This window comes from Aristolochia californica, unplaced genomic scaffold (assembly GCF_029961685.1).
Source record: "Aristolochia californica isolate CCGP_79_NKW_82.1479 unplaced genomic scaffold, dmAriCali1.0.hap1 SCAF_4, whole genome shotgun sequence".
In the NCBI taxonomy this organism is placed as follows: Eukaryota; Viridiplantae; Streptophyta; class Magnoliopsida; order Piperales; family Aristolochiaceae; genus Aristolochia; species Aristolochia californica.
The window spans coordinates 36788433-36805698 of record NW_027182103.1 but is presented as its reverse complement, the minus strand read 5'-3'; the positions used below and the strand labels follow the sequence as shown (position 1 = coordinate 36805698).

At 37.3% G+C, this 17266-nt stretch overlaps 1 protein-coding gene across 3 annotated transcripts; it reads right to left on the bottom strand.

The window, feature by feature from the left end:
* Positions 1–12948: 12948 nt before the first annotated feature.
* LOC137962506 (uncharacterized) lies at positions 12949–16791 on the bottom strand. Of its 3 annotated transcripts, none has more exons than XM_068809406.1 (6): positions 16654–16791; positions 16337–16460; positions 14430–16249; positions 13925–14286; positions 13719–13848; positions 12949–13599 (listed from the first exon to the last, which is right to left on the bottom strand). In XM_068809406.1, exons 3-6 carry the CDS (start codon positions 15241–15243, stop codon positions 13523–13525), a joined length of 1383 nt encoding a protein of 460 aa, XP_068665507.1. In that variant the 5' UTR covers positions 15244–16249; positions 16337–16460; positions 16654–16791; the 3' UTR covers positions 12949–13522. The 3 variants fall into 3 exon arrangements, with proteins under 3 accessions (XP_068665507.1, XP_068665508.1, XP_068665506.1); XM_068809407.1 differs by having other exon boundaries at positions 14430–15111; XM_068809405.1 differs by having other exon boundaries at positions 14430–16460.
* Between the last annotated feature and the right edge of the window lie 475 nt (positions 16792–17266).

Below are 17266 nucleotides of genomic sequence, written 5' to 3'. Positions count from 1 at the left end.
GTATTCTGAGAGCAAAAGTTGGTATTTTTATTATTTGCTTTTGTACTTGGAAAGCTTAATGATACTTGTGGTTGGTAATAGAACACTCATCATCATCATTGTCGTCGATGTTGTTGTTATCTTTGTCATCATTATCATCACTATCACAAAGATTAGTTGCCACCATGTCGGTTTTATCTGTTTGAATCCACATGTGCTACTTCCGGCATGTCTCAAGCTTTTCTCATCTCTGTCCATCCAGTTTTTGGCCTATGATCCAACATTCTTGTATCTTAATTGAATTCAAGATGTGAGAGGAGGATTTATTTTTATTCTGGTTGTCAACCAACCTGAAGCACTTGAAATTGGCAACATAACAGGCAATGCTGTTTAAGGTATTTTGCACTTGTAGCCCTTTAGGTGACTTTTGCCTTAATATAGTCTCTCTTTTAAAATTAAGTGGACAAATATGATCCAACTGTTACTGTAGCTGACTTGAAGAAGTAAAGGACCAAAATGACTAAATTACATTAAAGTTTTAAAAAATTATAGTTGAGAGAATTTATCTGAGGGAGAGCCAACTCTTCTTCATTTCCCTAGATAGAAAAAGAGGAGGGCCGACACTCATTTCCTTACCCACACATGGACTTGTTTGAGGATAGAAGGGGAAGAGGGGGTTCAACATGGTGAGCAGGGTGAGGAGAGGACTACCACTTTCTGCTCTTCGTTCCTATTTTTTACAAACCAACAGAGAGGGAGGGAGTCCTTTCCTGTGTTTCTTCACATAAGGAGAAAGTTGTTTCTGAAAATATGCAAGTAGTTAGAATTGAAAAGAGATAAATAGACTAAATCGAAAGATTAGTTTGTCTCATCTTGACACGTGTGTTTTACTTCATCTTAATTGATATAGGGATGACTAGTGCAAACATTATACAATGAGCCATGTTCACTATTCTATTTTAAATTACTCTTTAGATTTTTTTTCTTAATGGTTCCAGATCAAATATGAGATAAATGTTCTGTCTCAACTGATTTAGCTCATAACAGAGGAAACATCCTGGATTGGAGGATACTCATGATAGTATCTGAGATTGAGTTCGTAAACCCTGACATTTGGAATTAGGTCACATTTAGATATAAGGCATTTAGTGGCTATATAGTCAAGAAAAAAAAGTTTTCTTGTGTGCTGTATTTGGACATTTGCTTTTTGTTTATTGAGAAACAATTAAATGACAATCTTATCGTCGATGGCTAAAACTACCCATTTTGGATACATGCTAAACATTTTTATTTATAACCCTATCCTATAAAGTGCAAAACTGAACTGGAAACAGGAGCAAAGTCGACCTTAAAATTGGAGCCTTTGCTACCTAAATTTGTCTTCGGCAAACCCCTTGTTTTGGAGGCCATGCATTGTTGACATGTGTATTGCCTTTTTTTCTTTTTAAACCATAAAAGAGCAATTTATCTTGGACAATTGGGAATCCAAATTTGTTTCACTACATTTAGCTTTGATCTTCTAGCTGAGCACTCAAATGCATAATGGCCAAAGGTTCCACATTTGTAGCACACATCATTATGCATAGATGTAGTCACCTTTGTCACATTTTTTTTTTTTGAGATCTTCTAGATTTTCTTTATATTCTAGTTTCATGGACCTTACCTTTAAATCTGTAGAAGTTAGGACCCCATGAGAATGACTCTAGGTTAATGTGGAAGAAGAAGGAGAGAAAAAAGAGAAGAGGGAGAAAGGAGAAGGACGTTTGATAAGAGAGTTTGGATTAAGGGAAGGAGAGAATGCGTCAAGAGAGAAGAGAGGGTGGCTGGACGTTTTTCCAAAGAGAGGAGAAGGATTGAATCCCTTACCTCTTAGCTAATGCTCTTATTTATAGTGTTTCAAAGCCCTTAGGGTTACAACTCAATAGATTAAAAGACATACTATGACAATGTATTTACATCTCCTTGCCATCCTTAAGGAACATACCATAAATAACCATTTTGCCACTCCTTTGACGTGTGGGCTTCTAGCCTTGAGCATGTGGGCTTGAGCCCATCTTCCAACACTCCCCCTCAAACTGGTGAAAAAAAATACATCATAAATACCCAGCTTGCCACCTATATAAGATAGAACTTTGGACGTTACTGGTTTGGTGAGGATATCAACTAATTTCTCTTGAGATGAAACATATTTAAGAGAAATTATTCTTGGTTGAAACTTTTCCCGTATAAAATGACAATCCACTTCAATATGTTTATTTCTTTCATGGAAATCTGGATTTGACGTAATATGAATAGCTGCTTGATTATCACAATGTAGGCCCATAGAACCTCCTTTATAAAAATCCCAATTTAGTAAGAAGAGTCTTTATCCATAAAAGTCCGCTTACAGTGTGGGCCATAGCTCGGTATTCTGCTTCAACACTAGATCTTGCAACCACGTTTTGTTTTTTGCTTTTCCATGTGACCAAGTTTCCCCCAACAAGGGTACAATACCCAGATGTAGATTTTCTATCATCGGGTGATCCAACCCAATCTGCATCTGAGAAGCCTTCTATATTGAAGTGACCATGTTGTTTATATAGCAATCCTCTTCTTGGAGCACCTTTTAAGTATTGTAGTATTCTCTCCAACGCTTGCCAGTGAGTAATTTGTGGTTTGTGCATAAATTGGCTTACCACACTCACAACATATGATATATATGGCCTAGTTACCATGAGATAGATCAATTTTCCCACAAGTCTTTGATATTTTCCAGTGTCAACATCTTCTCCAGTTGTGGCACACAATTTTTCATTCGCATCCATAGGTGTCTCAACTGGTCTACAACCCTTCATTCCTATTTCTTCAAGAAGATCCAAGACGTATTTTCTTTGAGACAATACTATTCTATGATTTGACTGAAGGACTTCTATACCCAGAAAATATTTGAGCTTACCCAAATCTTTAGTCTTGAACTCTTTACATATCATATTCTTCACTTCTTGTATACTATGAACATCATTTCCAGTCAAGATAATATCATCAATATACACGACCGATAATATCTTCCCTTTGATAGTATCTTTAACATATACTGAGTGATCAATCGAGCTCTTATGAAAGCCAAATCGTAGAACCGCTTGACTGAATTTATCAAACCAACCCCGAGGGGATTGTTTAAGCCCATATAAATATTTCTTTAATTGGCATACGGACTCCCCTTCAACCACATAGCCTAGTGGTTGGACCATATAAATTTCTTCGCGTCTATCACCATTTAAAAATGCATTTTTTACATCGAGTTGATATACCGGCCAAGATGAGTTAGCAGCAATAGAAAGGATGATACGTACTGAGTTCAGTTTAGCAACTGGAGATAAAGTTTCTTCATAATCTATCCCATAACACTGAGTATAACCTTTTGCAACCAGGCGTGCTTTAAGGAGAGCAACCGACCCATCTGGGTTGTGTTTCACTTAAAAAAATCATCTGCAGCCAACCGGTCTTTTCCCTTTTGGGACCGATGCCAATATCCATGTTTGATTTTCATATAATGCATGCATTTCCTCATCCACAGCCACCTTCCATCCTGGATGCTTCAGGGCCTTCTGATAGGATTGTGGTATGGAAACAGACGAAAGAGAAGCAAGAAACTGAACACACTGAGAAGATAAGCAATGAGAAGACATAAAATTGGCAATTGGATGAGACGTAGTACAAGAACGGGTTGCCTTTCGTAATGCAATAGGCCGAGTATCAAATTCAGGCCCAAACATAGGAGGAGGAGAAAGACTTACCTCAGGTGGATCAGACAACTCCACAGGTGAGGGGATGGCCGGTGCTTCAGGGGGTTGAGTAATATCTTCATGAAAAGGCACAAGTGGACATGGAGTGGTAGGAGTAGATGTAAACCCTGGAGGAGCCTCATGTGAGGAGTAGAAGGAAGTGTCTTCAAAGAAAGTCAGATCCCGAGATACCGTCAACCTTCGAAGTGTAGGATTATAACAAATATATCCTTTCTAAATTCGAGAATACCTAAAAAAAATACACCTCAAAGACCAAGGATCAAGTTTACTTTTATGTGGTGAAGCATCATGAACAAAACATGTGCAACCAAATACTTTAAGAGGAAGAGAAAATGGATCTTCACATGAAACAAAACAGAATACGGAGTTTGATTTCTAAGTAGTGATGAAGGTAACCTATTGATGAGAAAGCATGCTGTAAGAATAACATGAAGCCAATAAAATTAGGGCACCTTCAAGGAGTAGAGGAGGCCCCGAGCAACCTTAAGGAGGTGACAATTCTTTCTTTCAGCAACACCACTTTGTTGAGGGGTATATGCACATGATGTTTGATGAAGAAGCCTATTACCCTCACAAAATGATTTAAAATTATTAGACAAATATTCCTTAGCATTATCGGATCTAATGATTTGAATTTTTTTTCCAAATTGCGTGAGAACCATTGCTGAGTCTTAACCACCTATAGATACGACTTAATATTGGTAAGGCAAATATCCGCTGCCAAGGCCTCACACTGTTTTTATTGGACAACAATGTCGGTAGAGTATGGTTGACCAATTTTCCATTCTTGGAGAAGGCCACGATACCGGGCCAGAAACTCATGAATATTATCTCCTTGTTTGGTAGCCAACATACTTTGAAAAATATCGTATACTCTTTGCAAGGAGGCGGTACTATAATAGCGCTTAGCACATGTGTCCCAAATATCCTTCGAAGTTTCCAAGTGGACCACATTGTTAGCAACATGCTCTTCCATGCTATTAATAAGCCAACTGATAACCATGTTATCATTTTTGACCCATTTATGGTAGACTTCATCTTCTTCATCAATCAGAGGAGGGGTTTTGATAACATGATTGAGAAGGTCACGAGTAATGAGAACCCTCCGTACTGATTGTGATCAACTGAGGTAATTGAAAAGACCTCTTAGTGGAATTGTAGTAATTCGGAGTATGTTACTCTTATTACTCATATGTCCACTCTCCTTGTTGACACAAATCAACTAGTAAGGTCAATTGTTAAAGGGGCTCAAATAACAATTACACGATGTAATTTGAAGCACCCGTAGACCAATTTATCCACCAAAACTAAGTAGAGAATATTTTCACGAGAATAAGCACCAAATCATGGTAAAATAAGTGCTTTTGTCAAGTGATAACAAGAACCAGCCACTACTCAACTTCTCTTATATTTATCAAAAAAAATATAGGGAAGATAATAGAGGCAACTCTTATCCTTAATCCAAACTCAACCACAAAACCGAGAACAACTTTAGACAAGGCCTTTCTTGGTAAACCGAGAGAAATTTATTGGCAAAAGAAACTCCAACTCATGGGAATACTTCAACAAAACAAAAGATTCAATTGCTGAAGTTCAAACACAACAAATAATAGGGATAAGTGAGTGCTGGAATTTCATCAAACATATAACAGACATCCAACAACATGACACACTCCCATGAGTAACATTAGATTATAGAATTGAAAACAACATATGCTGGAATCCCATATCAACAATGTGTGATTCCTGTTACATAAAGGTAAATGAATCCAAATAACAAACCGAAAAAAGCAACCGTTGATCAATCATGTAATTGTGCTACATGATGAACAAGACTACAATATCCTTTTAGTCATACACAATAGATCTTTACAATGTTTATGAAGATTATCTTTCCTTGACATGAATCAATAATTCAAGAAGAGAGGAAATAAAAATTGAAACCGTAAAGAGAGAATATGCAAAAAAAAAAGAAATTTTACCTATCTCTTCATGGCAGAACTCCTTCTTGAATGGATGACATACCTGCTTGAATAGGGATCCTAACCTCCAAACTCTGATACCATGTAGAAGTTAGGACCCCATGAGAATGACTCTAGGTTAACGTGGAAGAATAAGGAGAGAAGAGAGAGATGAGGGAGAAAGGAGAAGGACGTTTGAGAAGAGAGTTTGGATTAAGGGAAGGAGAGAATGCGTCAAGAGAAAAGAGAGGTGGCTGAAAGTTTTTCTAAAGAGAGGAGAAGGATTGAATCCCTTACCTCTTAGCTAATGCTCTTATTTATAGTGTTACAAAGCCCTTAGGTTACAACTCAATAGATTAAAAGACATACTAAAACAATGTATTTACATCTCCATGCCATCCTTATGGAACATATCATAAATAACCATTTTGCCACTCCTTTGACGTGTGGGCTTCTAGCCTTGAGCTTGTGGGCTTGAGCCCATCTTCCAACAAAATCTTGCTTATATCACATGATATTCTAATTTATCCTAATTAGTGACTTGCTACATTTAATTTCTCTAAAGCATAAGATAAGTCATGTGTTTTTGTTTCAGCAACCCATTTGGGATTTTCCAATTTTGTTTTATTCTTGAATTTTTGAAATCCTAGAGAAAAGGTTATGATTTTCATTTCTCAACTCATGAATGGAGTTCAATTCTCTCACATTTTGAGATGAGCCTATCATTTTGTTTTTTAAGCTTTTCTAGCATAGGGGAACAACCAGCTTTCAAGGAATCAATCTCCTTTTCTAAATTTGAAACTTTCATTCTTAATTTCTTGTTTTCTTTCTCTTTTGTTTTAAGTGAGGGCATAAATTCATCTAGTAGTCTCATAAGTTCTTCTTTGTTTGATTTCTCATAAGTATCACTCTGTAAAGTTTCTTCTCTATCTGAGATGATGTTTCCAACTAACCATGAGTGCATTTAATTTTCAATGCCTATGATGTCACTATGTGTAGTGCACTTAGAGTATGAAAAATTACATTCCTCATTCCTATGAAAATTAGATTCTATTTTATCCCATAAACCCTTAGTTGATTTATAAGATAAAAAGAATCTAGAAATTCATCACTTACGGAACTACGAATGATTTCCATTGTCTTAGTATTACAATCAACTTTTGCAATGTCAAAGTCATCCCAATCACGTATATGTTTAGGAATAATCCTTCTTTTTACATTGTGGGATGGGATGAAGTGTTCATTGATGATTGTTTTCCATAATGCATATACAATAGATTATAAGAAAAAAATTTCATTCAAAATTTCCGCCATCGGTATTGTGAGCTATTAAGCATAGGTGTAGAATAGGGATTATGACTCTCTTGGAACAGAATGTCTGCTTCAGATTCCATAAAATCAATTAAATTAAATAAAATGTAATTTTGGATTTCAAATGATTAAGACATGCTCCACTAAGAAATTTTTGGCCCAGTGGCTTCTCATGAGGGGGGTGGATTGAGATTCTAAGTTGAAATTTTGATCGCCTGGAGTGCTAAAATAAAATATGGTAAAAAAAGGTTTTTTCTCTTGATGTTATACTAATGGTGCTCACCTCCCAAGAACCCTTGCTTGGAAAAATTCTACTAATTCGCTCTTTTAGCTAAAAAATTATAAAGAGATTTTAGGTTCACTTTAAGGTCACTGTAATCTCCAATACACAAATTTATCTCTTTCCAAGAGATTCAATACAAAATAGATTTTATAGTTGGCAATTCATTTCTAGATTTCAAACCCTAAAATGCCAATTAATCTAGCTTTTAAGGTACTAGAGAACTTCCATAAAAGAAAATATAAAATACAAAATCATAAAAAAAACATACAACTCTGTTTTCAAAGAGATAACCCTTCTGAAAATGAGATGCAAATGTTTAAACACGAGAGATGAGGGGTATTAGAGCTTGATGGAACTTTGAATGCAAATAATGAGAAGAGAGATTGGAAGATTTTGGTAAATTTTGAATTTTTTCTTTAAAAGGGTAGAATTCAAATAAGAAGCCCATAAATATTTTTTCCAGAGGTTTGGTTTGTCAATATTAGTTCAACTCTTAATCTTCTACGAGTTTGGGGACCTATTTATAAGGTTGTTAGTCAAACTAGTCATTTTTTGCCTGTTACCAAAAAACTACAAAATGTGTAAATCGATCAAACGTGTATAACTGTTATACTTTTTGTTGTCCCTAAGTCTATTGATCGATTAGGGCATCAATCAAAGAGCTTTCAACATTTCATAAAACTCAATAATCGGTCAATCGAATTTGATTGATCAATCATGCTTTATAAAATTGACTAGGTAGAGCTTTGTTTGATTGATCATACAATAGGAGGACGATTGAGCATGCTTTATAGCATCTTCTTGGTAGCATTCTATTTGATCGATTAATCTTTGAGCCGTTGGTCGATCATGCTTTATAAGTTATGCCAAAGTGCATTCTGGATGATTGACCAAATGCTTGTAGGTTGACTCATCATGCTATATGCCATTGTATTTTTTTTATATTTAAGCATGATATAGGTTATTCTTAGGGATTTACCATTGTAAAATATTCATATACATTTGATTGAAACATGGTTTTGAAAATATTTCATGTTCTAAAACTCCATAACATAAATGTGTTTAAAAATCAAAGTTATCAACAATCTACTTACATAGCTATAGTTTTTTAGATTTTCTATTTCACTTCGACTCAGGTCTTTAAGTCTTCAATCTTCTTCTTTGTGTAAGTTCTTGTGAAATTTCAAGCGATTTCCTTATTAGGCACTAATAAGATTTTGAATTTGAGATTTATGGAAAATCTATAACCAGTAAAAGAGTTTCTAACTTTTCCTGGAATATAAATTTCTTTGTAGAGGCATTAACAGGGCCTAAGAGATGCATTAAGTTACATTGGATTACCAAATGACCACTAGCTCCACCTTTCAGGCTTCACGCTCCAGCACTAATTTATTTAGGCCCTGTTAGTGCGCAGCGTAAGTGAAATGTATTTCACTTACGCTGGGTAAAAGGAGCCAAAACCCGTTAGTGCCCAGCGTAAGTGCAGGGGGAAAGTAAAATACAGATGTATTTCGCTTCCCCCCCTTTTAGGCATAATGGGAGGGAAAGTGAATTCAGAGGGGTTGAGCTCTGAATTCACTTTCCCTCCTTCAATTATATCTGGCTCGGGCTGTCAAGAAGGAAGCTCTGTCAAACGAGGGTTACGGAGAAATTTTTTTTTCTCTCTTGCTCGCTTGCGACCTTCGGCGATTTCAATCGCCCTCTGTGCGACCTTGTCTCCAGCGCTCGACTCCCTTCCTCTTGCCATCCCTAGCACCTACGACCTTAGGCGACATCTCTCCCCTCTCTGCAACCTCTCCGACTCCTCCCTCGCTCGCGACTATTAGAGATTTCAATCGCCCCCTCTGCAACCTCTTCGGCTCGATTCGGAAGAAAGTAGGGTAAAAATTGTTTCCTATAAATCGATGGTTATTTTTTTAATTGTTTCATGTAAAAAATTTTTCTTGTTGATTTTGATTTGTTACTTTCCACAAACCATTCCAACAGATGGTCAGAATTTTTTCAAATATGTCCTTGAATTCATTCGAGACCTGAGCAAAACTCAAATTGGAGAAGATTACGGCCCCTGGGTTCCTTTTATTGGAACTATGTTTCTATTTATTTTTGTTTCTAACTGGTCAGATGCTCTTTTACCTTGGAAAATCATATAGTTACCTCATGGAGAGTTAGCAACACCTACAAATGATATAAATACTACTGTTGCTTTAGCTTTACCCACATCAGTGGCATATTTCTATGCAGGTTGTGATTCTAATCTACTGGACTCGTCTATTTGGGGTTTCTAGGGGTTATTGTTTATAGTTTTTCTTCCCCATTTATGTGGATTTTTGTAGTTATCTTCTAACTTGTGTATTATGCAAGTTTGGATTTAGCTCTTTTCTGTGTATTATGTCATTATGGGTTTTGTTCGTAGGAATGAGTGTGTTTTCTGTGGCTGCTGAAGTAGGGGTTTGTTTTTAGGATTTTAACACTGACCTGTTATTTTTTTTTGGTATCTCCTCCTTCTTTTTCTCTTTAAGAAACATGACAAATCTTTAGAGATATACTGATGTCTATCTCACAAGATTTACAAAATCTTTCTAGCTTTACTGATGATGAAATTGTGTATCTAGTAAGGTAAGGAGGGGGGTGGTGGATGCTCCCTTCCTTTTTTTTCTTCTCCCCCTCTCAATTTTGTTTTAAGAACAACTTATTTTTGATTCATTGTCTACTTGTTATGAGTTTTAGATGACTGGCAGGAGGAAAGGTAAAGACAATATGGATAACACTACAAAGAGATCATACGACATATGGACGTGTGACAAAGACAATAAAATGCTTGATTTGCTCATTGAGCAAGTCAATTTGGGTAACAAATTACCCAATGGAGTTTGGAAACACGAAGTTTTCAACGATTGTATCTGTATGTTCAATTTGGACACAGCGAACCAAAAGACAGTAGAACAGTTGAAAAACCGCGTGAGGACTTGGAAAAAAATCTATATGGTTGTGAGTACATTCCTCAACACTAGCGGCTTTGGGTGGGATCCAACAACCCAGAAAGTCACTGCTAGTAAGACAATGTGGCAAGACTACATAAATGTTTGTAAATGTAACATAGAATGTTATGTTTCTTGCTCTATTAATCAGACTTTTTAGTATTTTAAATGATAACTTTTCATGTAGGCGCATAGAGAAGCCGATAAGTATAGGCAAGATGGTTGTCCACTCTATCAAAAATTGGCTATAGTGGTTGGAAATTCCATTGCCGCAGGGAAAACGAGTCACACAAGCATTAAGTCAGAAGATAACCTTTCGAATACTGTAGAAGGGATAATGATTGAGGACATTGATGAAGATGATGCAATTAGGGAGATTCCAACACCCAACAATATAGAGTCTCTAAGTGATGCTCCTCCGAAAAGCAAAGCACCAAGAAATGATGGGGATAGTTCTTCTACTCAGCGTAGGAAGAGATCCGAACCATTAGTTGAAAATACTAACTAGATCGTTGAGGCTATTAATTTTGAAAATCTTTAGTCTCGTAGAACCTCCATGGTTCAAAGCTATCGAGGTATTACCTAACTTGCCCAAAGAAGTCAAATTTTGTGCCACATAGTTGCTCGACACCAAAGCTAAGAAGGATATGTTTATCAAGATGAAACAGGAAGATCAGTATGACTGGTTGATGGCTAAATTCAATGCAATGTAATAAACTTATACAGATGTTGATAGTTTTAACCTTTATTTACGAGACACATTTGATTTTGTATGAATGTCGTTGATTATTGAGTATTTATGGTAAATAGTGAATGTGTATTATTGAATGTGTTTGAACCATGTTTTCATTATTGAATGTCTAGTATTGCAGGTACCCATGGATAATCCTCCAGATAGGGAAAAAATATGTATTTGTATTGTAGCTTACATAGTTGTACTTGTCCTTGTCAATTCATACTTCAATGATTGTAATAGGCAAGTACAACGTTCTTATCATATGGGTGGTCCACGACATTTAAAGAAAGCATTAGAAAGATCGCCTATTAAATTTTCAAAAAGTGTATAGGATGAATCAAACTATTTTTCTCAAGTTGGTTGGATTCTTGAAAAGTAGAGGGCTTTTATTTGATACAAGGATAATATATGTGGAAGAACATCTTGCATATTTTTGTATCATTGTTGGTCAACAACAATCTTACAATGTCACCTCAAAGATGTTTGAAAGATCAAATTGGACAATTAGTAAGTATTTTAACAAGGTGTTAAATGCTATTATCGAACTACAATTTGATTACATCAAGTGACCTTCAAGACATAGTCATTCAAAGATCTTAAACAGTGATATCTATTATCCATATTTCAAGGTAAATATAAAGTCAATTGATGAATAATTTTTAGTTATTATAAAAATATATATTTTTATTAATGCTTTTTTATTAGGATTGTATTGGTGCCATCGATGATACTCATATTAAAGCACATATCCCATTTGATCAACAAGCAAGATTCTGGAACAGGAAGGGTTTCCTCTCACAAAACGTAATGGCAACATGTACATTTGACATGCAATTCACATACATATTTGCTAGATGGGAAGGATCAACAACCAATTCACGTGTATTGAAGTCAGCATTAACCAGACGAGATAAACTTTATGTTCCTGAAGGTAAATATCGCTTCTCTCTATATAGTCTATTTAAATTTATAATTTTTATTAGATTATAATAGATATATATCTTATTGTAGGCAAATATTATTTGGTAGATGCTGGATCTGCAAATCTTCTAGGGTTCTTGGCTCTCTATCGAGGTACTCGTTATCACTTACAAGAATTTGGGAATAATACTCCTACAGATGAAAGAGAATTATTTAACAGAAAACACTCATCTTTACGGCATACTATCGAGCATACATTTAGGGCTTTAAAAGCTGGTTTCAAGATATTCCTTCTTTTGATTTTGATTTCTAGGTAAAAATTGTAATTGCTTATTGTGTATTGCATAATTATATAAGCATGAAAGATTACATGAATTTATTTGAAGACGAAGAAGATGATTCAAGTGGAGAACATTGTGAAGATAACAATGAAAGTGAAAATGAAGACAGTGATAGTAGTGATGGTGTTGAGGATGATGTGGACACTCAAAGAAGTACTCAAAGGGAGTCTGCAATACAATATGCAAGAGCATCATATTATTGAGGTGTTTTAGCAATTCAAATGTGGCAAAATTATTGACTATTATGTTTTAATGCCACTAAATATTTTTTGTGTTGTAATTTTGTATGAACAGAGATAATTTTTTATATTAAAAAGTTGATTGAGTTATATTTGTATTATTTTTATTTTTATTATTACGATATTTGTGTAGTAAGCTATGTAGTACGATATTTGTATAATTATTTCATATTTAGATATTATAAAATTAAAATTTGATTACAATTTTAATAATATAAAAATAAGTATTTGTTTAATTATTATATTTAATATATTTTATTTATTAACTAATATTAATTCAATTTTCTGAAAGTCAGATATATAAAAATATTTTATTTAATAAATAATCTATATGCACTTTACACCACACTTTCCATTATGCACACTAACACAAATAAGTACTTTACATTATACTTTACATTGTGCACACTAACACAAACAAATACTTTACACTGCATTTTCCATTGCGTATACTAACACAAATAAGTATTTTATATTCCCACTCACTTTCTCCGGGGAAAGTACTTCACTTTCCCTTCCACTTTCCCTATGCACTTGCAATGTGCACTAACCCCTCCTTAAATGCAGTGGGAACATTATATATTTACATACATCAAATTAACACATTTGGCCGTGGCAACAAGCATAACCTTTAATTGGATGCCCTGTTAGTGAGCCCATTCCTCTCGATCGCAGAACGCCAGTCTGATTTAAGCGGTCTTCTAAAAGCCACAATGGCCATGGGAGACACTTGACTTTGGCTAGGATTATGAAATTCTGGTGCCTGAGGGTATGGCAAGAAAACGGCGTTAGCATGCATCTAGCAAAACATTTGGATTTGATGCTCCTTCATTGTATTATCTGAATCAAATTTGAATAAACGGTCCGCCCGCCATTGCTAACGTATGGTTTGAGGATCACTTCCAAGGAGAGGCAAGATATACATAAAAACTCTACTTCTCACTGGGGTTATATCCAGGACGGTATGGGAAAGTTGCGCTTAAAAGAATTAACCCCACTGATGTGGGCAAGGATATCTGAAGAATCTAACATCAACTCCTCTTCCTTCACCACCATCCCTTCTCGCTGCAATATGAAGAGGTACCAGTGGAAAGAGAAAGCAACACATGTAAGATGTTAATGCAGAGAACAAGCAATAAAGCTTTTGAGAACATATTTGCACTTTCAAGACAAACAATAAGCACCTTCGTCCTCGTCTAGTTCTTCTTCATGGTTGCTGCTGCTGGGTCTAGCTGCCTCCCCAAATTCGTCGTTCTTTGCCAATCTTCCTCTAACACGAGGTCGACTGTCCACTAGAGTTTTCCTACACGCATACTGCCAGTGGGACTGGTAAGATATAGGAAATAGAGAAGAGTACTAGTGGACATTGATGTGACGAGGGAGGAAGGACCTTAATCTTTTTGCTGAAATTCCTCTCGTTCCTTTTCTTCATGTATCTGTGTATCTTTACTTTCCTCTCGTCGAGTGTGAGCCTCGGTGCCTTGCCGAACCCACATTGCTCGTCCAAGTTGGACATATCCGACGTTAGACCTGCGCAACTGCCTTTTATCATTTGTTGCTGGCTCTCGCTGATTACCTCCAGAAGGTCCTCTCGTTCCTTTTCTTCATGTATCTGTGTATCTTTACTTTCCTCTCGTCGAGTGTGAGCCTCGGTGCCTTGCCGAACCCACATTGCTCGTCCAAGTTGGACATATCCGACGTTAGACCTGCGCAACTGCCTTTTATCATTTGTTGCTGGCTCTCGCTGATTACCTCCAGAAGGACAAAATAAATGCAGTGAAATAGTGACCGCAGAAGCCCCATTCTATTAATATATAGATCCACATGAGGAGAACATATTGAAAGAGAGAAGGAAGAGCGCAAAGAGTAGATCGTCAGGCGTTATTTTATCTCACCTGTACTTCTCCGGAAAAGTTGACACCGCAATTCTCTCCCGGAAATTCTTTCTCTCCCGGAAACTCCAGCTCCTGGGAAGTCAATCCGGAATCGGCGATGACGTTCCCCTGAAAAATACCAGAAATGTCTGGGCATGTCCCACCATTCAGGCTGCCCGGCAAGTAACCACCCATTCGGCCTGGACGAATGGGTCATTGTGGGTTGCCCTGTAGGGTAGGGCCAAGAAGCGGGGTCCATCCGAACATACGACGGAGGCATGGAAGACCGAGCGTCCTCTTCAAAGACGGCCTCCAAGGACGGGCCTGTTCCAAGTGGTACAACGGAATCGGATGAGTAGTGGGAGAATCCGCTGAACTCCACAGCCGCAAGAGGGATCTGCATCAAAGCCAGGTCGAAGTGATCATTGTGGGTTGCCCTGTAGGGTAGGGCCAAGAATCTCCGTGACTCACAGGCCGAAAATAAAACGGATGTTTCGGCTTCCATAAACTTCCCCTCGTCATTGAAACTCGCAACTTCTGAGGGGAAGAAAGATAAAGATAGATCGTTTGTGTAGGAGCAGCTCTCACCATTGCAGTAGCCAGAGCAGGAAGAAACCTCGGAGATCTTCAGATTTTCAGGGAACAAGTTGGGGTCGCAGAAATCGAACATATGCGCCGCGATGGGGCTCGACATACCCTTCTCCTGCGGCAAATACTCTGTCAAAACTCTACAAAAAGACAAAAAGTCTAAGAACACAGGCCTGAGGTCAAGGACAATACACGACAAACTGGGATCATCGAAGCTTTGGGTACCACGATCGTCGAAGTTTGACATCTTATATGGCCAAGAAACTTTTCCTATGACCCTATAAACATTGGATTCCCTCTTTAACTTTTTCTTTCTTGACAACAGATTCCTACTTTTTGGGCAATTTTGTGGTACCCGTACCTAACAGCCGAAGATTCTCGCAACTTGGTGGGTCTCATGAGAAGGAATGTATAATGCGAACCACATGAAGTGTAGCCCCTGTTAATAGCACAAGCTATAGTGACAAGAAAAAACAAGAAAAACAGGACAACAGGAAGCAATTGCTTTTGATAGAAACAGTTGTGAGAAAAAAAGGCTTCATCCATGCCTTTTTCGATGCTTTTCACGATCGCTAGGAAGCGACGTAAAAGCTTCAGAAACGGTGGAAAGAAAATGTTGGGAAGCTTTAAGATCTGCTAGACCTTACACATGTAATGCTTCAGGAAAATGATCTTCAATTAGAAGCTTCATTACATTGACAGGCATCGATAAAAAGCATCTTCAATTTGAAAACCTGTCATGTGAGAGAGCCTCTTTTAAAATAAATGCGTGTCTACCCGTCGTTTCAGGACCATTTGGAAAATGGAATAAGCGACCTTTTTTTCTTTTCTTTCAGTAAATTGCACGTAATATCCACTGGGAAAAGGTTGATTGTAAATGAAACTACGATGAGAGCTCTTGATAAATCAGGTAAATGGTTTAAGGCATCAGTTAAGCCTTTGGATTCGATCAGATCAAAGCATTGGACGCAGTTTTTAGTCTCATAATCCAAGCTCTTCCTTCAGAATAAGCCGGCGGAAGTTAATTAGTCGGAGCTTCAATTCATCGTGAAGGAAAGGCATTACAGGAATCAACCAAGCTAAGATCTTCTGGCGATGTGAATCATGACAATGGAGCGAAGAGTTTTACAGAAAGGGAAACGTAAAACATAAATGAAAAATTAAGCAGTAGAAAAGAAAATGAAAAAACAGGATCACATAAGATCATGAGATTGTAAAGCTAAAATCAGACTCTGAATTGTCAGAAACCGTTCCTCGTCGTCAGAGAAGAAAAAAGCAATAAGTAGTCAGATGATCTGAAAAAATTCATGTAAAAAGTTGTGAAAAGTTAGAATATTTACTATTTGGGGCTGCTCCGGCGGATATACGACGTCCTGCAACATCCTTCCCTAGGAAGCCTTGAGGTCTCCCACCTCAAAATTCACTCTAGATCAGGAGCTGTAAAGCTGAATAAAGCTCCATTATCTGCATTTTCTCCATTTTTTTATTACTTTTTGTTCATCTGGAAACAAAAGGAATACTACAAAGCAGATAGAGAGATTTGCATGGGAAAAAAAGAGAATGAGCGAGAGAGATAAGAGCGCGCGCCAAGAGAAAAACGACAGAGAAGACATTATACGTAATGAACGGAAACACAAATGGCGCATTTTGAGCGTACCTGCCCTGACAAGAAGACCCCTCCGCCCTCGCCGGGCGACCGTGTGCCAGATACACGAGATTTGGTCCTTGTAGGTCTACCGGGGGGGAGAGATGACATGACACCGTGATCCCAATGTCTTCCCTGAAATCTCTAGCTGTAATCTTTCTCCCGTTTTTAACTCATGAACCGACAAGCAAGTAAATCCCAGAAATAGATTTTTGGTACTCCTACAGAACTTCTCTTCTAGCTTCTTTTCGTGGGTCCAATGACGTGGCTAATTCTCTGCCTTTTCTTTTATACTTTCTCTGCATCTTTGCTTGGCCAATAAATATCTCAACCAACCGGTCAATCGAGTCACTCTCGCTTGGGAATTACTCTTATGCAAAGCTGAAGTAAGGTGATGGACAATCCACCCCTTTTCTCGATGAAAACAAGAGCAAAGCCGTTAATGGCTAGCTAGGAGGAGTAGCGGATTCTCTTCCACAATCAAAGAAAAGCTCCCTCATTTTAGATGGTGGGAAGGGATTCCCTAGCCCCTTTGTTGAAAAACACAAAATCAAGGGATTCCCTTCCCCTCAATAAATGAAGATCCCATCAAAGAGGAGGAAGCTTGATACACCCACCCCTACTC

Excerpts from the sequence above, each read along its gene's own strand:
- LOC137962506 (XM_068809405.1), bottom strand. The coding sequence starts at position 15,243 with ATGTCAAACTTCGACGATCGTGGTACCCAAAGCTTCGATGATCCCAGT. Across the intron at positions 13,849-13,924 it reads ATTTCAGCAAAAAGATTAAG|TATGCGTGTAGGAAAACTCT; the intron begins GTCCTTCCTCCC and ends TCCCACTGGCAG. Across the intron at positions 13,600-13,718 it reads AGAACTAGACGAGGACGAAG|CGAGAAGGGATGGTGGTGAA; the intron begins GTGCTTATTGTT and ends TTCATATTGCAG.